The 24440-nt window shown below is 56.5% G+C and overlaps 1 protein-coding gene across 4 annotated transcripts in view; it reads right to left on the reverse strand.

Moving 5' to 3' along the window:
• The window catches only part of GRIP2 (glutamate receptor interacting protein 2), an 84944-nt gene that overhangs the window by 12626 nt on the left and 47878 nt on the right, over positions 1-24440 (reverse strand). For 3 of the 4 annotated variants that reach the window (XM_079122524.1, XM_079122525.1, XM_079122526.1), the window contains exons 2-21: positions 19840-19920; positions 19447-19582; positions 18355-18500; positions 17702-17788; positions 16852-16927; positions 15855-16000; positions 14364-14511; positions 14108-14277; positions 13020-13145; positions 12588-12737; positions 11305-11491; positions 10766-10911; positions 10103-10183; positions 8697-8763; positions 8468-8613; positions 8099-8243; positions 6565-6704; positions 6050-6229; positions 5047-5212; positions 3819-3924 (exon numbers count right to left, since the gene is read on the reverse strand). In XM_079122524.1, coding sequence (XP_078978650.1) covers positions 3819-3924; positions 5047-5212; positions 6050-6229; positions 6565-6704; positions 8099-8243; positions 8468-8613; positions 8697-8763; positions 10103-10183; positions 10766-10911; positions 11305-11491; positions 12588-12737; positions 13020-13145; positions 14108-14277; positions 14364-14511; positions 15855-16000; positions 16852-16927; positions 17702-17788; positions 18355-18500; positions 19447-19582; positions 19840-19920 — 2630 coding nt within the window. The remainder of the gene's footprint in view (positions 1-3818; positions 3925-5046; positions 5213-6049; positions 6230-6564; positions 6705-8098; positions 8244-8467; positions 8614-8696; positions 8764-10102; positions 10184-10765; positions 10912-11304; positions 11492-12587; positions 12738-13019; positions 13146-14107; positions 14278-14363; positions 14512-15854; positions 16001-16851; positions 16928-17701; positions 17789-18354; positions 18501-19446; positions 19583-19839; positions 19921-24440) is intronic. The other variant, XM_079122527.1, reaches the window with a different exon arrangement.

Consider the following 24440-nt stretch of genomic DNA (forward strand, 5'->3'; position numbering starts at 1 on the left):
ATTAGAATGGCGATTATCAAGAATACAAGCAACAATAGGTGTTGGAGAGGATGTGGGGAAAAAGGTACACTCATACATTGCTGGTAGGCCTGCAAATTAGTGCAGCCACTCTGGAAAGCAGTGTGAAGATTCCTTAGAAAACTTGGAATGCACCCACCATTTGACCCAGCTATCCCACTCCTTGGCCTATACCCAAAGGACTTAAAAATCAGCATACTACAGAGATACAGCCACATCAATGTTCATAGCTGCTCAATTCACAATAGCCAGACTGTGGAACCAACCTAGATGTCCTTCAATTGATGAATGGATAAAGAAACTGTGGTATATATATACAATGGAATATTACTCAGCTATAAAGAATAATAAAGTTATGGCATTTGCAGGCAAATGGATGAAATTACAGAATATCATGCTAAGTGAGATAAGCCAATCTCAATAATCCAAAAGGCAAATGATCTCACTGATAAGTGGATGATGACACATAATGGGGGGTAGGAGGGGGGCAAGAATGGAGGAAGGAAGGACTGTATAGAGGGAAAAGAGGGGTGGTAGGGGTGGGGGGGAAGGAAAAATAACAGAATGAATCAAACATCATTACTCTATGTAAATGTATGAATATGCAAATGGTATGCTGTTACTCCATGTACAAACTGAAACAACATGTATCCCATTTGTTTACAATAAAAATAAATTAAAATTAAAAAAAAAGAAAAGATACTGGGATTTTAAGGTCAGGTAGTCTTGTCCTTTAAAAAAGTCAGAGCTGTGGTACATCCATAGGAAGAAATTAAGTATTGATATATGCTATAATGTTAAGTGAAAAAAGTCAGACACTAAAGATCATAGATTGTATGATTTCGTGTATGTGATTGGGGGGCAGTATGGGGGATGGGGCCTGTGCTAGGCAAGCACTCTACACTGGACTACATGCCCACCTGGACAGCATGCATATAATGCAGAACAGGCAGGCAATAGAGACGGAAAGTAGACATGAGTTGCAAGGGGGAGAAGCGATTGGGAAATATGGGGTTTCTTTTTGGAAAGTTCTAGAATTAGGGCTGAGGCTTGCACAACTCATGAAAAGACCAGCCAATGGTACACTTTAAAATGGCTAAAATGAGCCTGTAATCCCAGCAACTTGGGAGGCTGAGGCAGGAGGATCGGGAGTTCAAAGTCAGCCACAGCAGATTAGCGAGGGCCTGAGCAACTCAGCGAGGTATCTCTGATGAAATATAAAAAGGGCTGGGGAGGTGGCTCAGGGGTTCAATCCCTGATAAAAAAAAAAAAAAAAAAAAGATGGCAAATGCTATGTTATGTAGATTTTATCTCAATTATGAAAAAAAATAAGTTGCTGTCATTAGAGAGACACTGGACTTAAATGAAGAGAGACTTACTAGACATAATGACTAGGTTTGGACAAGTCAGGTGTAAGGAGCAGTTGAGGAAATTCCGTCTTGGTATGGGAAAAAATTAAAATACACCAAAATGAAAACATGAGCAGCTGACGTAAAAAAAAAAAAAAAAAAAAAAAAAAAAAAAAAAAAAAAAAAACAACAAAAAAGTCAGATTATAAATCAGGAGGTATATGATAATCTCACTATTTAAAAAATACATGGTGGTGGGATTCTTATATTTTATTTTTACTTATTTTACTTTGCTTATCTAATTTTGCACATGTGCATGTATCACTTCTATAATAAGGAAAAGCTTTAAAATTACAATTCGAATATTAAAAGTTAAACAAGTGAATTAAGGATATTCACTAAAGTATACAAATGAAATCTAAAATTTCTAGTGATGCTAGAGAAAAAAGGAAGAAAGAAAAATAAAAAGAAGTAGTGTAGGGAAGACTGAAAAAATAGAAAGCATAAATTATATGCTAGAACTAAGTTTAACTAGTAATAGCAATAAATGTAAATGGACTAAACTTGTTCTTTTCTTTTCTTTTTTTTTGTACCAAGGATTGAACCCAGGCACACTTAACCCCTGAGCCACATTCTGAACCCTTTTCATTTTTTGTTTAGGGACTGGGTCTCACTATGTTGCTTAGGACCTCACTAAGTTTCTGAGGCTGGACTCCAACTTGTGATCCTCCTGCCTCAGCCTCCTGAGCTGCTGGGATTACAGACATGCACCACCATGCCTGGCCTAAGCGTGTTCTTAAGAAAATCAGCTTTATAGGGTACACAACAGAAACACTTGGAAACAATGATACCATAAGTTTGAAAATAAATAAGTTAGAAAAGGGCAAACATCACCAAAATAAGGTAGATAAAACAGTAGCGTTAGGAGACAAAATGGAAGTTGAGGGAGAAAGTACATAGAGATGATAATAATAGGAAAAAAATTGAGAAGTTATAGGAATAATGAATTCATATGCAAACAACAATACACCTTCAAAGCATATAAAACAAATTTTGACAGAACATAAAGGAGAAAATCTACAATTATTGTGGGAATTTTATCATACTGCTAACAACAAAAAGTTAAGTCAAGCATATACAAGTTAGTAAAGATGTAGACTTGAACAAGTTTATTAATAATCTTGATCTATCTAGAACACTACACCCAGTAAAAGGGAATTCACATTCTTTTGTAAGCATACAGGAAATATCTACTAAAGTTGATCACATTTGCTGGGCCAGGTGCCCCATGCCTGTAATCTCAGAGGCCCAGGAGGCTAAGACAGGAGGATCACAAGGTGGAGGCCAGCCTCAGCAACTTGGTAAGACCCTGTCTCAAAATGAAACATAAAAGAGGCTGGGGATGTGGCTCAGTGGTCATGTGCCCCTGAGTTCAATTTCTGGTGTGGAAAAAAAAAAAAAAAAAAGTTGATCATATTCTAGGCCACAAAGAAGGAATTCTTCACAGATTCCAAAGAATTAATGTGAAGTTGAATATGTTCTGGTCACAGAACATCATTTTAATGAAAATTAAAAACCAAGATGAATCGACTTCTAAAACTGAATATAAAAATAGCTAAAATCAAGAACAAGTAGTAAAAAACCAAAAAATAAGTAAAACAAACGAAACCTCCCACTTCTTCACACTTCAGGGATTTAAGTAAAGATGGTGGTGCAAATCTTTAAAACATTTGAAATTGGATGTACTGTAAGAATGCCGTAAATCAAAATTTGTGGGATCACAGCCAAAGCAGCACCTATAGGCAGAATTGTAGCTTTATCAATGTACTATGTGAAGAAAAGAAAAAAGACTGAAAGTTAAATAGCTAAGAAACTAGGAAAAGCATCATTACTTAAAATATGTGGAAGAGTTGGGCATGGTGGCTCGGGAGGCTGAGGCAGGAGGATCACAAGTTGAAGGCCAGCCTTAGCCACTTAGTGAGGCCCTAAGCAACTCAGTGAGACCTTGTCTCTAAATAAAATATAAAAAGGGCTGGGGATGTGGCTCAGTGGTTAAGCACCCCTGGGTTCAATCCCTGGTACCCCCGCTCCAAAAAAGGCTGCTTTCACCTGCAGCCTCCCAAACCCGCGGGTCCTGCGCAGCCGCTGCTGTCAACACCCACACGCGTGCACAGGGCACGCCCCGAACACGAGTGCGTCTTGCACACACGTGCGCAGACACAGGGCAGCCCTGGCGCCTGTCAATGCACAGGCGCGCGCTCCGGAGAGAGGCGCAGGCTCACACGCGCCCTTGCGCGCCGCTCCCTTTGCGCACTTGGGGATGTCGCAGATGTCCCCAGCCCCAGTGTGCGGGGTCCCACCGGGCTGTTTGTCACCCTTGCCCACTTCGGGGTCAGCACGCACCCCAGGTCCCGGACACCCATTCCCGGGCGGGCAGGGCGGTGGCAGTACCTCCAGCTCCCTCAGCATCTCCGACTGGCCGCACGACTCCAGGTCCTCGAGGGCTTCCCCGAACACGCGCCAGAAGCCCTCCTCGCGGGCAGGGCCGGGGCCTGGGCTGTAACGTAGGAACCACAGCGTCAGCGCGGCGGGGCGGGCGCGGGCAGCAGGCCGGGGCCTGAGGCGTCTTCGGGGCCCCGGGGCCCAGCGCTGGGCTCGGGGGGCCACAGGGTGGACGGGCGGGCGGGCAGGCAGGCGGGTGTCCTCGGTGGCAGTGCTGGGGGCCCCAGGGCAGTGGTTGGTGACACAGAATGGGGAGGGAAGACGCAGTTAGGGGCGACCAGGACAGTCGGTGGCCAGTTAGAACATGGGCAGATGAGACGGGGTGGAGAGCGGTGACACAGGACGCCTGGGAAGAGAGACAGACGGACAGACGGACAGACAGAGAGGAGATCCATGGAACAGCCCCAGAGGACGGCCTGGCCCCACCCAGACACATGGCACCATGGGACAGTGACAGGGACAGGGCTGGAGCCAGAGAGGACACAGAGATGGAGGGGATGGAATCTTCTCTGCTAGGGGAGGGGTGGAGACCCTGTCACAGGAGCCCCAGGTCCCTGTCCTCTGAGGCACACCCTGGTTTCCACAGGGCTCGCTCTTGGGGACGGTGACTGGGAAGAGTGGCCTCTTTCCCTTCCCGCCTTACAGACAAGAAGACTGGGGCTGGGGACCTTGGCACCCTTCAAGTCAACTCTGGGGACACCTCCTTCCTCCGGGCACAGGGAAGCGGCCACGTCGCCAACCAGCTGGGACAGTGCTGTGTGGACAGCGAGTGGGTCGCAGAGGAAGGAGGGAGGGGTTCCTTCTGCCTGAGAGTCAGGGAAGCTTCCAGAAGGCAGGGGCAGAGGAGCTGAATCCTGAGGGATGAGGAGGAGTTTGCTGGGAGAGGAGAGGATGGGGCTTTCCGGGCAGAAGCTGGGTCTGGGTTCAAGTTCTGGGTCTCCCACTGTTCCTGGGAGCAGGAGATGACCCCTGGGCCCCTGCGGCCTCCATGGCCTCGACATCTTTGCCCACGCGCGGGTCTCTGCCCTGGGGCCCTCTCCCCATCTCTGGCAGAGGTGGCTCTGCTCAGTCACATGAGACTTACGTCCCCCACCACCTGCGCCCAGGGACCGCCAGCCGGGATCCCCACCCTGGCAGGAGCCCCTGGTTCCTCTTCCACGGTGCCCCCGCCACAGACCTCGCAGGAGGCTCCCAGTCCTCCTCCTCTGGGAAGCTATCATCAGCAGGGCCAGGGGGGTAGCTCGTCCTCCGGGGCTTGATGGGTGGGGGGCTGCTCCTCAGCCGGCTGGTCTGCCACTCCTGGGGGGTCCTGCCCCGGACCGTGGCCTGCGGTGTGTAGGCCCCTGGTGGGCGGAGGGGGGACGTCTGCATTCTCCATGTCCCCACCTGGGCCTCCCTCCTGTCCTCTTTCTGGCCACGCGGGTGACCGTCTTTGGCCCCTCTCAGGGGCGGGGCCTGTGTGACTAACTGGAGCCCCCGAGGGTCCCTGGTGCCCCAGGACCCTCCCTCCTGGCTCCACAGGTGGGACCTGGCCAAGGCCTCCAGGGAGGAAGGCTGGGTGTCTGGGCCTGTCCCGGGCCAAGTTGTAGGATGGGCTGGGAGGGTGCTTCCTGCATGTCCACGTTCAGCTGGATGCAGTGAACACTGATTGAGCACCTACTGTGTACCAGACATCAGGCTAGGAATCAGGGACACACCAGCATGCCTGCTTCATTCTTTCCTTTCCTTTCTTTCTTTCTTTTTTATTTTTTGGAGGGGGTATCAGGGATTGAAACCGGGGCGCTTACCCACTGAGCCACACCCCGAGCCCTTTTTATATTTCATCTAGAGACAGGGTCTCGCTGAGTTGCTTAGGGCCTTGCTGAGTTGCTGAGGCTGGCCTCCACCTTTCCATCCTCCTGCCTCAGCCTCCCCAACTGCTGGGATGACAGGTGTCCCCGGGACCCAGCCCAGCTTGGTCCTCTCTCACGGTGGAGAAATCTAAATGGCTGGTTGGGGTGCTGTGCATCCTAGTTTGATGGGCCCACCATCCACCGGGAGCCCAGGGGCCTGGAAGGGGTCAATGGGGTCCAATCCTGTCTTACTCAGGAAGTGTCCCCTACAGGGTTATGTGAGATAGAAGAGGCAAGAAGGAGTTCCACAGGGATTGGACCCCACAGAGGTTGACCCCAAGGTGTTACCTGGACCCCCAAAGCCACCCTCCGTGGCCGAGCTGTCCCAGGACTCTACAGCGCTGTCCACACTGGGCACAGCGGGTGAGAACCGGGTTGCGAGCCGGCCTCCTTTGGTGGCATCTGGAGGGTCCTCATCCGCGTCGCTGGCCTCACTTAGGCTTTCCGACTTGTGGGGGAGGAGGGGGCCTGGGAGGAGGAGAAGCGCCACCTCTGGCCGCGAGGCGCAGATCCCCAGCAGGCCCCCCTCCGCCACCTCAGTGTGCTGGGGGGACCCCAGGCCCCTGCCGCGTGGGGGGCACCCGACCAACAAGCCAGCTTCCCAGACGGGAAACCGAGGCTCGGCTCACGTGCTCGGCCACCGCGGAGCCATATTAAAAGATGGACCCCCAAGCTGGGGCCCCCTTCTTTTCAGCTGTCCCAGGCATCCTCCCGCCTCCCAGGGCCGCAGCGCCCAGCGCAGGGGACAGACGCCGGCCCTTCCTGCGGGGGCGGGGGTGCCGGGGGCATGGAGCCAGGCTCACGGTCAAGCTGCTTCTTGATCTTCAGCGTGACCGTCTCGCCGGCCACCTGCAGGAGGTGAATGGCTTCGCTCAGCCGCCGGCCCTTGAGGCTGACGCTGTTGATGGCCAGGATGCGGTCCCCCACGTGGATGGCACCAGTCCTGATGGGGCGGGCGGGAGGCAGAGGACTGGGTCGGGGATCTGGAGCCCCAGACGCGGACGTCACCCCTGGGGAGAGTCTGCACGGGGTGGGGGCGGGGTAGGCATTGCCCAGGATGCTCCCCAGAGGCCCCAGGGAGCGGATCAGGAAGGGGGAGTGTGGTGGGCAGGGCAGGTGGCCTCTGTGGCACTGGAGAGTGGCCAGTGTGGATCGAGCTGAGCTACACTCTAAAATATTCACCGGATTCTGAAGGTGCAGTATGAGAAAAAGAATACATACTGATTGCACACTGAAATAAAGATATGGTCTCGCTAAGTTGCTGAGGCTGGCCTCCAACTGGCGATCCTCCTGCCTCAGCCTCCCGAGTCTCTGGGATTACAGGCATGCACCACTGCACCCAGCTTCTTTGACTTTCTTTGCATTACTAGGGATTGAACCCAGCTCTCCAGCTGAGCTATACCCTCAGCACCTCCCCCTCATTAAAACAACTTTTCTCACTAAATTACACAGTCTGGACTCGAACTTTCGATCCTCCTGCCTCAGCCTCTGGAGCTGCCGGCTCTTTTTACTTTCCTAACGTGGCTACTAGACAATTAGTGGCTAAATTTGCCTTTCGGTTTACACCTCGGTTGCCCAGCACTGAGCTACACCAGCCTGGAGGAGGTCGGGGGGGGGGGGTCGCCTGTGCGCCCCCAGCACTCCCGCCAGGCCGGGGCAGGGTGCACGACAGGTAGTTAATAAGGACCTCTGCGGTGTCCCTGGTCCTGTCTCCTCTGCAGCGCGCCGGGAGTCCAGCAGGGGGCGCTGCAGGCGCGGGGACGTCCTGCCCAGGCTGTGCGCTCCCGCCACGCCTCCCGCCCCTCCACCCCGGACGGGCTGCCCCTTCTCTCAGTGCCAGGGACCTTCCGCTTCCTCTTGGGCGCGATTGCTCCCCGCACAGCTGTTGGTAGAACGCTGGGGTCCAGCCCACCTCTGCCTGCGCCCACCCCAGGACACCCGCCCTGCTCCCGGGTCCTTCCCGGTTCGGGATGCTTCCCGGGGAAAGAGCAGCAGAGGCAGCGAACGACCTGCCCACCCCGTCGATGCCTCTGGACCCTCGGGGCACTGTCCCCGCCGCGCCGGCGCACCGTGGCTCTCCAAAAGGCCACCTCGCAGCCTGACTTTCCAGAAACGGAGGAAGCTGAAGGGTCAAGGGCACCGACCTGCTCTTGGCCGGGGCAGGAGCATCTCCTGGGGGCCTGGACCGACGGGGGCTTTGCAGACGGGGACTGAAGGGAACTCGGGAGGGGGACGGGAGTGTCTCCTGGTCACTCGGGGCGTCGACGTCGGCATGGAGCTGAGCTGGCCCCAGGCCCGGCTCGTGCTCCCGAGGGTCCCCACGGGGTCCCCGCTCACCTCTCCGCCAGCCCGCGCTTGGTGAGGCCCGAGATGACGATGGGGTCAAACGGCTCCTCGGTGCCCGAGATGGTGATGCCCAGGGGGCCGCCGTAGCGCTTGAGCTCCACGGTGTAGCTGACGGCGCCCGAGCTCTCCTGCTCGTCTGCCGGCGAGGGGCGGGCGTCGGGCAGCGCCAGGGACAGCGGCGGCCCCCGGCTGCGCCACGCGCCCTGTGTCCACTCAGCCATCGCCCGGGTGGGGACCCGCGCCACCGTCCGCACCCAGCTCCGCCCCCGCCTCTGCTCGCCCGGGGACCCCTGCTCCCTCCTTGCTCGCCCAGGGGCCTCGCTGGCCCGGGGACACCCTGGGAGGCGCCGCCCGCCCTACCGGAATTGTCCTCGTCCTTCCGGATCTTCAGCTTCACCAGGTCCTCGCACTGACGCAGGATCTGCACCGCGTCCTCCATGGGACAGTTGTCCAGACGGATGTTGTCGATGGCCAGCAGCTTGTCGCCCGGCTCCAGGGTGCCAGTCCTGTGTGACCCGGGGTGGGGCGTGGGAAGGAGCCCGGCGCGCACGCAGGCGCTGGGTGTCCCCCACCGGGCGGGCGGCCCTACCTGTGCGCCACGCTGCCCTTCTTGATGTCGGAGATGATCAGCGGCTCCCCTCGCTTCCTGCTGGCCGCTGGAGGCAAAGGGGCCATGAGCCTGACCTCGCGGGGGCTCCGGCTGGGGCTGGGGCCGGGGGTGAGGCCCGGGGGTCGCGCGGATGCGGATCGCACACCCTGATCCGCTGCCTCCCAGCGGGGTGACTGAATGAGTCCCGCGGCCTCCCTGGGCCTCAGCTCTCCTGGCACTGAGTAGCTGCTCAGTGAACATCAGTTTCTCTCTTCTTCTGCCTGCTCAGTTCACCCCCCAAACTGCCACCTTCCAAGGGCTGCCCAATGGCTGGCTGTGTCTCAGCACCTGGCCTCCACTGTGTGTTGGGGGTGTCGGGGAGTCAGCAGTGAACCAGACGCCCCACCCTGCCCTCCTGGAGCTGGCGATATAGTTGGGGGAGGGGGCCATGAATAATAGAGAAAAGTAAAAGTGTCCCAGATGAGAAAAGAGGGAGGGTCTAGCTGAGGTGACAATGGCCAGAGCCTCAGGCATGCTGCACAAGCATTCAACCACTAAGCTGCACCCCAGCCACCAAGGTGACCTTGGAGGAAAGTCTTAAAGGAGGTGAGAGAAGAATGAACAGCCAGTGCAAAGGCCCTGGGGCAAGAAGGAGCCTAGCATATTCAAGGAGAACCCAGGTGGCCAGCTGCAGATGGAGGGGCCTGAACCAGGGACAGTGCCAGGAGATGAGACCAGATGTCATGGGAACCAGGTCACACAGGGTCTTGCTGGCCATGTGAGGACATGAGCCTTTACCCGGTCTGAACTTTCTTATGCTTGTGAGTTCAACTTTGCTTTCTTTTCTCTCCCTCCCTCCCTCCCTCCCTCCGTCTGTCTGTCTGTCTCTCTCTCTCTCTCATTCTGCAGTCTTCAATTTTTGGGGGGGAAGGGTATGGGAATTGAACCCAGGGGCACTTAACCACTGAACCACATCCCCAGTCCTTTTTATTTTTTATTTACAGACAGGATCTTGCTAACTTTCTGAGGCCGGCCTCCAACTTGGGATCCTCCCACCTCAGCCTCCTGAGCCACTGGGATGACAGGTATGCCCTTCCACGCCCAGCTACCATTTTCATTTTTATTGCTTTGCTAAACATAAATTAAGCACCTACTGTGTTCCGGGCCTCTTCCAGGCTCGGGAATAGAAAGGGAGACTGGTCCTTACATTCGGGTCTTGCTGGAGGGCCCCTTGCAGACCCACCGGGCGTCTCATCAGGCCGGGGGGCTCCCACGATCCCTCTTCTCCTGCCCAACCCGGATCCTGCCCCCTGCACCTGGTGCGTCCTGGGGTGTGGGGAGCTGTCCTCTGCAGCGGACTTGCTCTGAGGGTGGGCAGGGGACAGGCGGCCGGCAGGGGGACTCACAGCTAATGGTGATGCCCAGCTCCACGCCTCGCCGCTTGGGCAGCTTCACGTGGAAGGTGCCGCTGCTCGGGATAACAGACTCTGCGTACAGACAGACACGGGCTCATGCAGCACTCTGGGCGCCCCCCCCACCTCCCCACCGCCCTGCCTCTTCCGCCTGACGGAGGAGGAAACCGAGGGTCAGGGAGCTGACGCGCACTTGCTCCGAACCGCAGACCCGCGGGGTCAGAGCAGAGCCAACCAGGATTTCCTGAGCATCTACTATGTGCCAGGCCCCGGCTGGCTACGTTCACGGGATTCACGTCCTTGACCCCAGCGACACCCCTGTCCTGGGCTCCGCCTGCTCTTCTACAGCCCGGGAAGCTGAGGGAGGGCGGAAGGGTCCAGCCCAGGGTCCCGCGGAAGGGTCCAGCCCAGGGTCCCGCGGAAGGGTCCCGCGGAAGGGTCCCGCGGAAGGGTCCCGCGGAAGGGTCCCGCGGAAGGGTCTAGCCCAGGGGCTCTCGCGTGTGCAAGTCGCACAGCCGGAGTCCACGGTTTGGAGTCTCTGCCCAGCTGGGCGGAGAAGCCGCTTCCCCTGTCCCCCTGGGAGCAGGGGACTCGGCACAGACGGGGACAGGGTGTCGGAAAACGGCATCAGCACAGCCAGATTAGGGGCCTGCTCACCGGCCACATCGAACTCCACCTCCAGCACCACCTTGCGGGTCAGCGCAGCGTCCCGCAGAAGCTGGTTGGCCTCCTCCATGGTCCCGTCTTCGGTGGCCATGCCATTGATGGACAGGACACGGTCCCCCACCTGCAGCAGCCCGCACCTGAGCCCCGGGTGGCCCGGCGGAGAGAAGAATGTGCATGATCCGGTGCCTGGACCCCGCCTCCTGGTCTGGGGTGCCAGCTACACATCATCCCGCGGTTTGTCCTGGGGCCCCGGCTAAGGGCCTGAATGTCCCGGGCCTCGGTTTCCCCGTCTGTCGGGTGGGGAAGGTGCCAGGTCCTCACAAGACCTTCAGGCAGCGGACTCCGAAGAGCAGCTAGGAGTGTGAGTCCTGCGGGTTTCATGCCTATGCTGTGTGATCCTGGGCAAGTTAATCAACTTCTCTGAGCCTGGACTGTAACCGTGGGACTGAGTTGCGCTCGGGCAGCCGGGGCGTGGCGTTTTGGACTCAGCTTCCCCGCCGCCCCTGGGTAGGGAAGGGCGGCAGGCTCACCTCTCGGCCGGGCTGTCGGGCTCAATGAAGCGCACCAAGGGCGGGGAGGACAGGGTCTCGGTGGCGAAGAAGCCTCCCTGGAGCTGGAGGCCAAAGCCATTGAGGGGGTCTCCGCAGAGTACGACCTCCGTGGTCTCTGTGTGTACGATCTGCCCACCTGGCCCCACGGTGCTGGAAGCCAGCGATACTGGGGGACAGGGGGACAGGGTGCTCAGGTGGGCTGCCCCGGAGAGGCCTTCTGGAGCCCAAGGGGCTGGGAAGCCGACTCTACCTGGGGTCCACTCTGAGCCTTAGTTTCCTCATCTGTGCAATGGGATCATGAGTCCTACCTGCTTGGGGTAAGGACTGAAGAAGACAGTAGGAGGGGCTCTCGTTTTGCAAAGCGGAGATTCTGGGGGTCTCCATGATTATTTCACAGTTATTATTCCCACTGATCCGCGTGGGATATGTTCCAAGTACGGAACCGGTAGATTCTGGGCGCCTCCCTCTACGTGCGCGCCTGGCTGAGGTTCACTCTATGAATCAGCCGCCGTGAGGGATCAACGATACTGATCATAAAGTAGAATAAAACCAGTATCCTGCCAGCATCTCTGCTCTTGCTCTTTGAGGCCATTTAGGAAGTCAAATAAGTGTCACCGCTAGACCAAGATGGCCAGTGTCATAAGAGCGGCCAGTGGACAGGAGGGACCCACACACGGCCCAGCCTGGCTGGGCGGGCGGGATGGGAGGGTCCTTAACGTGCATCTCAGAACGGTGCAGATGTCCGACAGAGGGAGGGTTTCTTTCTGGAACTTTCCACTTAATACTCCCAGGCTGTGGAAGACCACAGGTAACTAAGACCTTAGGAGGGGAGACTGGATGACCAAATCCCGGTAACCTGGGGATCGCCACCATTGCTCTCTGTCTCTAGAGGTTTTCCTCTCTGGGATGTTTCACAGAACCAGAATCAGACAGCACGTCGTGCCGGCCTGTCTTTCGCTCATTTTTTAATTTCTTTTTTTGGTACTGAGGACTCTGCACCCAGGGCTGCTTCACCACTGAGCCACCTCCCCAGCCCTTTTTATATTTTATTTAGAGACAGGGTCTCACTGGGTTGCTAAATTGCTGAGGCTGGCCTCCAACTTGGGATCCTCCTGCCTCAGCCTCCCGGCCGCTGGAGTGACCACTCCCAACTTGCTCGTGGTATTAAACAGCCCCCCCTCCACCTGCCCCAGGCGCCCTCCCCCACCCTCTGGAGAACGTCACCCCCGGCATACAGGTGGCCCAAAGGGACCAAGGCTTACACGAACTGCTGTGCTCCCGTCTCCGCTGCCTCCTCCGCCCCGTGGTGGTCCTGGGGCTCATGGGCTGGGCTCCGCGGGGCAGGGTGCTGGGGTTGGTGCAGGAAAAGGCGTGGTTCACGGTCGGTGAGGAGAAGGGCATGGAGGACAAGGCTGGGGAGATACGAGCAGAGCCCCGTGAACCCCAGATACTTGCTGTGTGACCTCAGGCAAGTCTCCCTCCCTCTCTGGGCCTCAACGACTGTAGGGTTCCCACAGACCCCTCGGACCCTGGCTGCTAGGGACGGGGGCCCATCTTGCTCCTGACATGCTGGGTGACGGTGCCAGGCCTCCCGATTGTCCTCAGTCTTGGGTTTCTCTCCCGACACGACGGGCACAGCTCCCTCCCCAGGCAGAGGCAAGGGCACAGGAGGCTAGAGCCACGGGGCGCGTTACATCGGCTCTGGTCCTGGCCGCCAGCTGTGGCCCAGGTGGGCATCCTGCAGTGGCCGGGCCTCGGGCTGTGGCAGGAGGACACACAGGGGTCCCAGCGGTGTGGCTGCTCACTCCTCTGCACTTTGACTGCGGTGGACAGGTAGGAGGAGGGACAGACAGACAGACAGGCGTCAGGAACTGAGGGGCCTGCTTCCTGTGTGCAGAGAGGAGGAAGAGGCAGGCGGCCTTCCCTGGCCCAGCCTCACCCCAGGGATGGCTTCTGCTCCCTCTGAGCCTCTCCTGCCCTGGGGGCCCCCGACCCTCTGAGATCCTGCTCCCCAACTCTGAGCCAGACAATCTCCTCCCGACTGCCCCGGGCCCAGCCTGGCCCATCCTCCCACCGCGGGCCTCTGCCTGGGCCGTCATGTCCTTGGACAGGCAGGTGAGGACGGGCTGAGTTTGGCCACTGATTCTCACACCCCAACCCTGGGGCCTGGCCAGCCCTGGAGCGAATGGTCCAGGTCAAATCCCAGCACAGTCAGGGGCACGGAGGCGCACACCTGGAATCTCAGAGGCTCGGGAGGCTGAGGCAGGAGGATCACAAGTTGGAGGCCAGCCTCAGCCCTGAGCAACTTACAAGACTCTGTCTCTAATTTAAAAAGAAAAAAAAAAAAGGCTGGGGATGTGACCCAGTGGGTAAGCGCATCCGGGTCCAATGAAGACAAAACTCTCAGCCCTGTCACTGACCGGCTGTGGACCCTGGACCCCTCGCTTAACCTCTCTGTGCCTTGGCATCAGCTGTAAAATGGAATTGGGAGAGTGGGCCCCCTCGGGGGGGATGGGAATGAAGACACACGCATGATGAGTTTTCCAGCAGGCGGGGCACCGGGCAGAGGCTCAGCCAAAGCCAGCAGGGGCGGCTGGCAGCTGGGTGGCCTGAGACACTGGACCTACGTCTCTGAGCCTCGGCAGCCTCGGTTCCCCTGTGAAGCAGGATGGTGGTGACTCTGGCCCCAGGGAGGCCCTCCAGGCTAACGTGCTGGGCATCCTGGCCCCCAGCATCCTCCCTGGCAGCCCTGGGCTCTGGCCGGATGCGCGAGGAGACCCACCTGCCTCTGGGGGCTTGGGGGGCCGCTGACTCTGGGGGACAGGCAGGATCTCCAGGCGCACTTTCTCAGACACACTGGCCAGGAGCTTGGTGGCCTCGTGCAGGGAGCAGTGCTCTGTGCTGGTCCCGTCGATGGCCAGAATGTGGTCTCCGGCGTGCAGGGCCCCGCTCCTGGCCGGGCAGGGGAACAGAGCAGGCGGGTCCAGCTGGACAGAGCTGCAGCCGCCTGTCCCCCGCACACGTCCCACAGGCCTCACCTGTCCACCACGCTGGCTGGCTTGATGCGGTCGATGGTGATGACCGGCTTGTTCCGGTGGCAGCCGGTGGTCAGTGAGATCCCCAGCGCCGACCCCGGCGTCTTGGCTATCTCCACCACCAAGGGCCCCGAAGCATTGGCCACTGTGTCTGGCGTGGCGAGAAAGAAAGTTTTAGAAAGAGGTTTGCAAAGCAAATATTGAGCCCTCTCCCTCCCAGCTTGCTCTGCTGCCTTGGTTGAACCCTTGCTGCCCGAGAGGACGCCCACTTCACAGACCAGAAAACCGAGGCGCTGCCTGTCATCCCAGGGGCCCGGGAGGCTGAGGCAGGAGGATCGCAAGTTGGAGGCCAGCCTTAGCAACGTAGTGAGGCCTGAAGCAACTTGGCAAGACCCTGTCTCTAAATAAAATATTTTTTTAAAAAACGGGCTGGGGGTGCGGCTCAGTGGTTGAGCACCCCTGGGTTCTGTCCCTGGTACAAAAAGATTAGGGAAAAAAAAGAAAGAAAAAAGAAAACTCATTAAACTCATCCAGGTCCACACAGCCACTGAGCCACGGAGGAGAAACAGAAGTCCTGGTCTGAGGAACTCTGATCCCAGCACTTTGCTGGGAAATAGTCACTTGTTTGCATTTATTGAGTGCCTGCTGTATACCAGCAATGAACTGTAATGTTGGCTGTGATCTGTCCTCACCTTGCGAAAGGAATAGGACCATCACAGACACGCCCAGTAGCTTCGCGTCAAAACCTCCGTGTCACCTTAGCAATGTGCCCCTGCACATCCAGACATCAGCCAATCAGACCAGCCTGACCCTGATGGCCTTTCCCACATCCCACCTCCGGAACCAGCTTGGGCCAGTTGCCACTAGTGACAGTCACCTCCTATAGCCTCCTGGCTTCCACTTTCACTCCCCTCCCCTGTCCTTACCTCCTCCCATTCACTCCCACCTGCCCAGCCACATTGGTTTCCTCCCTGTCACGCCAGCCAGGCTCCTGCCCCAGGGCCTTTGCACATACTGTATACTCTGTCTGGAATGGTGCTCATCCCCAGGTGCCTGCTCACTCACTAGCCTAGTTGGACAGCACCCTTGGCCTTTCCCTTCTCTCTCCCCTGCCTCTTCTCTTCTGTCCCCACTGTGCTAAATTCCACCTGATATTTGTTTGGTACTGGGAATTGAACCCTGTAGTGCTTCACCACTGAGCTACATCTCCAGGTTCCATTTTTGAAATTTTATTTTGAGACAGGTTCTTGCTAAGTTGAAGAGGCTGGCCTCAAACCTGTTATCCTCCTGCCTCAGCCTCCCGAGTAGCTGGGATTACAGGAGTGCACCCTGGCGCACATACGGTTTTTATTGCCTAGAGAGGCTCAGAGAGGTTAAGTGACTGGCTGGAGGTCACACAGCCTGGGCAATGGGAAGGATCTATGGCCACTGCCTGCATTCCTCACCTTGGACTTTTTCCTGTCCCACCCCCTTGTGCTCAGGTCCCCGAGGTACCTGGGGTGGCCACATCGTACTCCACCTGGAAGAGAGCTTCGCGGCTGCACTGCCGCAAGGTGGCCAGGGCAGTGGCATGGCTGGCCCCGTGCAGCGGGATCCCGTCGACGCTGAGCAACCTGTCGCCCACCTTTAAGGAGCCTTCCCTGCAGGGAGAGCACAGCGCGCTGGCCTGAGCACGGCACAGCCCAGAAGGCGGGTTGCTGGGAAGCGGGTGGGGGTGGGGGAAACGAAGGATGCCCGGATGTAAAGGTGGGGTCCGGGTGGGCTCTGGCATCCGGCACCCCTGGTAAGAGGGATTCACTCAACCCCAGAACGTCCATGCTGGAGCCCGCTCCTGCGCCAGGGCTCAGAGAGGGTGTCTGGCCTGCCAGAGTCACACAGCATCAGAGGTGGGGAGGCTTTGGGCTTCCCACTGCCCATCACAAAGGTCCCCTTCCGTTGGCTCCAGCCTGGCGACAAGAGCTCGGCAGGGGTCCCAGGAGAGGGGCCCTAGCAGCGTTCACCCGGCTGCTTGGGTCATATCCCAGGCCTGGACGGCCTCAGGGGGCCAACAGGTGGCCAAAGCTATTCTGGGAAGTTCTCTGAATAGCGCTTCCCAGGGCCCTGTCCCAAGCACAGATTTAGATTTGTGACAAGGCCACTCCAGGGCTTCTCTTAAAATGGCCGGGCACCGCCTGCGGGGGAGGCGGGGAGGCTGGGGCCGGGAGCTGGGCGGGGCGGGACCCTCCCCCCGCCCCTCCCCTTCTGGCTGAGTGACAGCCGAACCCAGCCAATCACGGAGCCCGGGGCAAAGCGGAGCCAGGAGGAGGCGCCCCAGTGTGGGGTCTGGTCCCGCGGCAGCCTCCGCTCTGGGGACTCCGGCAAGGGGTGTGGCCTCTGCAGACCTCAATCCTCCCTTCGCGGAATGGGCCTTTGGCCTCCGCTCTGCCCTCTTGGCGGGAGCTGGGGAGGTCAGGGCGGTGTGAGCCTGTGACTTTCTCCCGCTGAGCCTCACCTGTCAGCTGGGCCACCAGGACGCACGTAGGTCAGGACGAGCGGGCGGGACTTGTGCACGTCTTCGTGGGCACCTCCTGAACGCAATGCGAGAGGCGGGGGTCACCTGCCCGCCCTCCCCTGATGCCCAGAGGCCCCCACAAAGCCCCGAAAACATTCTTCCACAATAAAACCTGCCTGAGGGCCTTGTCCTTGCTATTCATGGCACTTCTTAGGGGACACCAACATAAAACTCCCCTGCCCACCCTGCAGAGATGGGACCAGGGACAGGAAACCCCACCAGTCCTCTCTCTTAAATGACTTGCTCCCCCTCCTGTGAGTTCATCTTATTTTCCTTTTTGCCCTGGTTGCTAGGCAGCTCCAAACTTTGTTCTCAGTCTTACTAGTAGCTTTTACCATATATATTTTTTTCTTTTTTAATTAAAAAAATAATGTTTTTTGGTACCAGGGATTGAACCCAGGGGCGTTTAACCACTGAGCCACATCCTCAGCCCTTTTTGTATTTTATTTAGAGGCAGGGTCTCGCTGAGTTGCTTAGGGCCTCGCTGAGTGGCGGAGGCTGACTTTGAACTCGAGATCCTCCTGCCTCAGCCTCCCGAGCGGCTGAGGTTACAGGCATGTAAAACCGCATCCGGTTCAGCATGATTTCTGGGTATGATTTTCTCCTCTCTCAACCACAAGTGCTTCAATGCTTGGCAAATGTTTTCCTTTAACACTTAATGGCCCTGGGGTCTTTAAAGTCAGAAGTCACATGGAGGTGAATTTGTTAAAGCAAAATAGAGCACACGTGGAATTCGTATTAGCCTCTTTCTGTCCCCACCACCAACAGCCGCGGTGATTCCCACACCAACCTCTGAGGACAAAGCCAAAGCTGTTCCCCTCCTTGTAGAGGGAGATGTCCACGGTCTTTGAAATGATCTTCGGATTGTTTTCTGGGGCTGGAGAGAAATGGAGACTCCTTTGAGTCCCTCTGTCACATCTCCAAGTGGGCAGATGTCCCCAAAGTTCATTCCAGCAGCGTTGGGTGACCAGCCACAGAGATCACAGGGTGGGTCAGACCCTTTCCTTAAGAGGAGAGACCCTCGTTCATCCCTAACACCCCCATAGTGCACTACTTAGAGAGAGGGGCCTGCCTCCTGTTCACAAAGAGGCTGCCAAAACCCGGGCTTGAGTCTCTGGCTAATTCCAGACACTCCTTCCAATGTCAGGACTTGAGACTAAGTTGGAAAATTCAGAGCTTGGTCAAATCCCCAGGCCGCACTGCACGGCAGGTGGTGGGTGGTCGGGCGGAGAGCAGTGCATCCAGTCAGTGTCCCCCAAACCATCCCCCCTCAAGGAAAGGCCTCTGGAAACTCAGTGTGCCTGCGCCTCCTGGTGACAGCGTGCCGCATCCATGTCCTAAGCCAAGCATGGATGTCTGTGGCCCACCCTGGCTGGCACGAGCCCCACCTCTCGGGCCCTGGCAGGGAGGCAGTGGAGAGAGTCCCCGTCCAAGGGCACCCACCGGGCGGGGGCAGCTCATACTCCACCTCCAGCACCACGCGCTCGCCCACGTTTTTGAGCAGGGTGATGATCTCGTCGTGGCGGAGCCTGGTCAGGCGGATCCCGTTCACCGAGCGGATGTAGTCACCCACGTTCAGCAGGTCACTCCTAAAGCCAGCAGCCCCAGGGCACATGCGCAAAGTCACGGGGGCGGGGCCAGCCCTGAGGCCACGCCCACCCTCTCCGGCCACACCCACCCCTGTGGCCACACCCACCCTCTCCGGCCACACCCACCCTCTCCGGGACCCTGAGGATTTCTGGATCCTCCTCATGACAAAACAGGGAAGTCGAGGCTCAGAGAGGTCATTCGCGTGTCCAGCGAAGTCACAACTGAGCCTAGGATGTGGGACACCAGGCCTTCCCCCTATTTGTCCTCTAAGCCGGTTTATTTTTTATTTTGAGACAGGGCCTCACTAAGATGCTGAGACTGGCCTCCAACTTGTGATCCTCCTGCCTCAGCCTCCTGAGTCACTGGGATGACAGGTGTGCACCACCGTGCCTAGTCCAGGCTGTCACCTTCTTAATGATAGCTCTGGCCAGTCCAGGGACAAGCCCAAAGAATGTCCAGAATGTCACACCTTTGTTATTCCCTAACATCTGTCCTGGCTTTCTAGATCATCTGTTCAACTGGACACCTGGTCAGCGCCTGACCTGGGCAGGGACCACGGAGGCAGGATGGAGAGGCTGGCATCGTGGTGGAAGGGACCCACAGAGGTGAAAACGACAAGGAAAGTCCAGGGTGGTGTATGCAGTAGGGACGTCTGAGCTCAGCCAAGTGGCTCTGTGGACCTACAACCCGGGAGGGCATCCCAGAGGCGGTGACTTTTGTGTGGAGTGTGGAGGGATGCATAGGAGTCTGCCGGAGGTGCGGCAGGGAACAGCCTTCCAGGCAGAGGGAACAGCCCAGGCAAAGGTCTGGAGGGACACACAGCCTGGCAGGGGTGAGGGGCTGTGGCCAAGTCGGCCCAGCCTCTGCTGGAGACCCTTCCGGCTGCAGCTCTCGGGCGCTCCCCACAACAGTGTCCTGATTGCTTCTCATCTTTTCCCGGCTCACCTTGCTGCGAGCCCCCCGGGCCTCAGGTTGGAGACCCTGGGCTTCCCATCCTTATCGGTGCCTCCGGAGATGGTCAGGCCCAGGGTGCTACCTTCTCTCTTGATCAGCTCCACCATGGTGACCCCTCGGAACTCCTCTGCAGACAGACAGGAGGGTGAGTCCACAGCAGGGGGCGGTCCTAGGACCCCCAGGTCTAAGGCAGGTGAGGCCAACACCAGGGAAGCAGGGCACTCTGTTGCTAAATGCTGAGTGAGCTCTTTTTTTTTTTTTTTTTTTTACAGTGGAGGATCAGAGAGGTTGAGTGACTGGCCTAAGGTCACAGAGCAAGTGCCCAGCATCCTGGGCTCCCTGTGCCTCCAGGGCAGAACGAGAGGAGGAGAGAGATCACCTTACCTGGGATACTCTGTCTGCGGCACGCCAGGGCCACATCGGCGCCTCCTGCGTCCTTGCCGCCTTTGGAATAAGGCCCGTCATCTGCGGGTGAGAAAGACAAGACAGCCCGGTTTCCACCCTCATTTCCTTTCCCGAGTGCGCCCTCTGCCTTGGGCTTTGGGATTCTCCTCTTGGCAGACACCAGCCACCCCTGATTCTCAGCTAGGGAACCCTCGGGGACTCCTGCTCTGTGGGTCAAGCAGCACAGATGGGAGTGCCCAGGTCTCCTGGAGCCTCAGCCAGCGTGGTTGAAGATCTCAGCAGCTCTGCAGGTGATGCCGTTATGACCCTGGAAGCTGAGGCTCAGAGAGGGCTAGCTCCTGTCCAGGGTCACACAGCCGGGGAGCTGTATCAACCAGATCAGAACCCAAGACGGCCAATCCCGCCGTGAGGGGCTGTGCTTGCTTACCTGTGGAGACGGGACACTCACTCACACACAGGAGCCACAGCTCATGGGAGACAGTGCTGACTGTGAGCACACTCAACCTGGAATGGCTGTGTCTAACGCTTCCTTGTGAGGACTGTTTTATATTTTTGTTTTTGGTACTGGGGATGGAACCCAGGGGTGCTTAACCATGGAGCCCCAGCCTCAGCACTTTTTATGTTTTGTTTTGAGACAGGATCTCGCTAACTTGTTTAGGCCTTCGCTGAGTTGTTGAGGCTGGCCTCCAACTTGTGATCCTCCTGCCTCAGCCTCCGGAGTCACTGGGATTAAAAGTGTGCACCTCCAAGCCTGGCTTGTCCTGAGTCTACTTTAAGTCATCTTTAGATGACTCATAATACCTAATATGAAGTAAATACTATAGAAATAGTTGCTCTAATGTAGTGCTCAGGAAATGACAAGAAAGAAGTTAATACATATTTAGTACAGAGGCAACTTTTTTTTTCTAGTATTTTCTATCTGTGGTTGATTGAATGTGTGGAGCCAGATCTTGAGAACCGGCTGTATGTGAGAGAGCATTCATACGTCATATGCAAACACCATTTTATAAATCTACTTGAGCATTGGTGGATTTTATCTTTGGTTGGGATGGGAGACAGACCTGGAACCGATTCCTTGTGGACACCTGGGTACAACTATAAAATCCTACAATACAGAGATTCCCAAACCAGCAGCGCCAACACTACCTTGAAACTTGCTAGAAATGCAAATTCTTGGGCTCACCTAGAACCTAAGTTTGGATGCTTGGGGAATCGTGTCCATGGTGGGGATCCAGCCATCTGGAGCGGGTGTTGGTACACTGACCTATTTTCTGTGCCTTTTAGTGTTAATATGCTTTGCCACGGGTGTTTCCATGAGTCTTGGGAAATGCCTCTTTTTTGGGGGACGGGGGGGCACCAGGGATTGGACTCAGGGGCACTCAACCACTGAGTCACACCCCCAGCCCTATTTTATATTTTATTTAGAGACAGGGTCTCGCTGAGTTGCTTAGCATCTGGGCATAACTGAGGCTGGCTTTGAACTCACCATCCTTCTGCCTCAGCCTTGGGAGCCGCTGGGATGGCAGGCGTGTGGAAATACCTCTTAAAACCACTGCCAAGAACAAGCTTTGGGAAATATTCATCACCTCCTTAAATTCTCCTTTGCTGCTCCTTAACATGCATCCCTTTCCAGACTTGGTTCCCAATAGGCCCCGCTCTGTTCCCTTCCCGTCACTGTGCTCTTTCCAGGGTGGCCTATCAGTGGAATGACACAGGGTGGGCTCGTGAGCCTTGTGTCTTTGAGCATAATCATTCGCTATTCACCCGAATCGCGTGGATCGGCATTTTGTTCTCGTTATTGTCAACTCGTGTTCCATTCAGTGGGAGCACCCGATGAGTGCGCCTTTCATCTCCGGAAAGACATTTCTTTTATTTCCAGTTGGGGCTCCTTTTGAATCAAGCATAATAAACATTTTCATACGGGTTTTAGTTTGAACTTGCATTTCCATTTCCCTTGGATGAAATACCCAGGAATGGGATTGACAGACAAAAATGGAAGGGGTTTGGTTAACTTCGTGAGAAACTGCCAGACGTTCCGAAGTGGGGGCGCGCCCCTCCCCCTCCCGCCCCGGTGGCTCCGCCTTCTCAGGAGCAGTGGGGTTTCTGGGACCCCCTTCCCTGCCGTGTATCCCTAGGGATCTGAAGCGTGTTGATGCTTTCAGACTTTTGGATTGCTTTCAAATGTTATCTTCTCATTCTTTCATCCTGCTGCTTCAAAATATAAACAATTTAACATTCTGCACTTTTGAATTCATGTAGTGCTTCTAATCGTTCATCTGGCGATTCTTCTGCCTTTCCTACATACATGATCACGTCCTCTGCATACAATGAGTTTTATTACTTTCAAATCCTGAGACTTTTTATTTCTTTAATTTGCCCAACTGTCCTAGACAGATATCTAGTACACAGTTGATAGAATGGATATGTCAAATATCTTTATCTCATCCTCTTTTCTGGTGGTCCTGGAGATTGAGCCCAGAGCCTCGTACATACCAGCTCTCTACCACTAAGCTACATGTCCAGTCCCTGGCCTTTTAAATTTTTTTTTAAATTTTGAAACAGGGTCTCACTAAGTTGCTGAGGCTGGCCTTCAACTTTTGATCCTCCTGCGTCAGCCTCCAGAGTCGCTGCCATTACAGGCGTGCACCACCACGCCGGGCGCCCCTCCTTTTTGATCTCTTTTGGTACCTGAGGACTTTCTGACTTTCTCATCTGTGTGTTTCAAGGCAATCCGAAGATAGATTCCACGTGGCCAACTCTGTGACAAAGGCGGGACCTCCCTCCCACGTCTCCTTTCTTACACTGTTCATATTCGTCCCCCCACCCATGCCCTGACCAACTACACCATCTCATTTTGTCTCGTTCACTTCTCACAGTGACTCTGGAAAGACGCAGGTGATACTATCATGCCCACTTAACAGATAAGCAAACTGAGGCTCACGCAGCCTCTGCTTCCACCAAGAGCCAGGGCCAGCCCGCACCCCGAGCAGGTTATTTTTCCACGCATCACTGGGCTGAGATGCGCAAGGACAGGCACAAACTGAAAATGGACAAATTATCCAGCTGGCGGCTCCACCAGCTGCCTCCGGGAGCCATTCCACCCAGGCTGCAGGAGGACCTCGTGGGCTTCTGCTCCTTCCTTAGCTTCCCCCGCGCCTGCCCGCCACGAAGGGCCTTCCTGCCACCCTGACCCTGAGGCTCCAGCTGGGCCCAGGGCGAAGAGATTGGGCTCCAGGTCCCGCCCTTCGCCAGCCGCGAGGAGGCCAAGTCCCTTCCCAGCCTCCCTGCTCAGAACGAAAGGCTGGAGAGGAGCCACCCGGGCTGGTGGCAGAGCCCACTTACCCCATCCCAGTCAGGTCTTTGTTGTGAGCGGGAGGATCAGCCTGGGTAAATCGATGGCCCTGGATGGGGACTTAGGATGGGCTACGGTCGAAGCTCAACTTGAGGTGAAGGTCGGGGCTCAGCTGCACCAGGAACAGGTGCGACCCAATCTGCTGGGAAAGTCTCAGCCTCGACACTAATGGCATTTTCCACTAGATAAACCCCCGTGGTGGTGGCGGCGGCGGGGTCTCTATTCTACACTGTAGGAAGTTCAGGTGTCCGGCCTTGAATCACCAGATGCCAGCAGCACCAAAACCATTCCAGACATTGCCAAAGTCCCCAGGGCAGCAAAATCACCCCGCGGTGAGCACCGTAGATCTACGATCAGGGGCGGGGCCTGCCCAGGTGAGGGGCGGGGCTCGTCTGGGTAAGGGGCGGGCTCAGCCAGCGGGGTGGGCCCAGTCAGGGAAAGGGCGGGGCCAGCCTGGGTGAGGGGCGTGTCTAACCAGGGTGAGGGGCATGTTCAGCCAGGGGCGGGGCTCAGTCTGGGAAAGGGCGGGGCCAACTTGGGAAGGGGGCGGGTTCAGCCAGAGGCGGGGCTCAGTCTGGGAGAGGGTGGAGCCAGCCTGGGCAAGGGGCGTGTCTAACCAGGGTGAGGGGCGTGTTCAGCCAGGGGCGGGGCTCAGTCTGGGAGAGGTGGGGCCAGCCTGGGTGAGGGGCGTGTCTAACCAGGGTGAGGGGCGTGTTCAGCTAGGGGCGGGGCCAGTCTGGGCCCAGGGCGGGGTTCAGCCAGGATCAGGGTCACAGCTCAACTTGGGTCCATGGAAATGCCACTATCTTCACTCTAACCACTGAGAAACTGTCCCAGCTCCCCAGACACTCCGCTCCGCCAAATTGCTGCCCGCCCCCCGCTTGCCAGAAGCTGGTAAATAACAAATCAAATAGCAGTTAAGCCGGTGCTCATTTCCTGGGCCCCTGGGGTTGGGTCCCCAGCAGCTCTGCTCACCCTCCTTCCCCAGACCCCCTGTTCACATCGGCCGCCACGGATGCAAGTAACACCCCATTAAGTATAATGCCTCCATTACGGCTCCCTAATACGCACTTCATTTAGATTCAACAAGATGTTTCTAAGCTAATAAAATTAAAAAGACTGGGTTCTATCAACTGTGTGACAGTGAACGTCTCTGGTATTTCATGAGGGCAAATCTGAAATTAAAATGTGTCTTATGCCGTGCAAATTAGATTCTGCCACCAGAAAA

This window comes from Sciurus vulgaris, assembly GCF_902686455.1.
Source record: "Sciurus vulgaris genome assembly, chromosome: 19".
Taxonomy (NCBI): domain Eukaryota; kingdom Metazoa; phylum Chordata; class Mammalia; order Rodentia; family Sciuridae; genus Sciurus; species Sciurus vulgaris.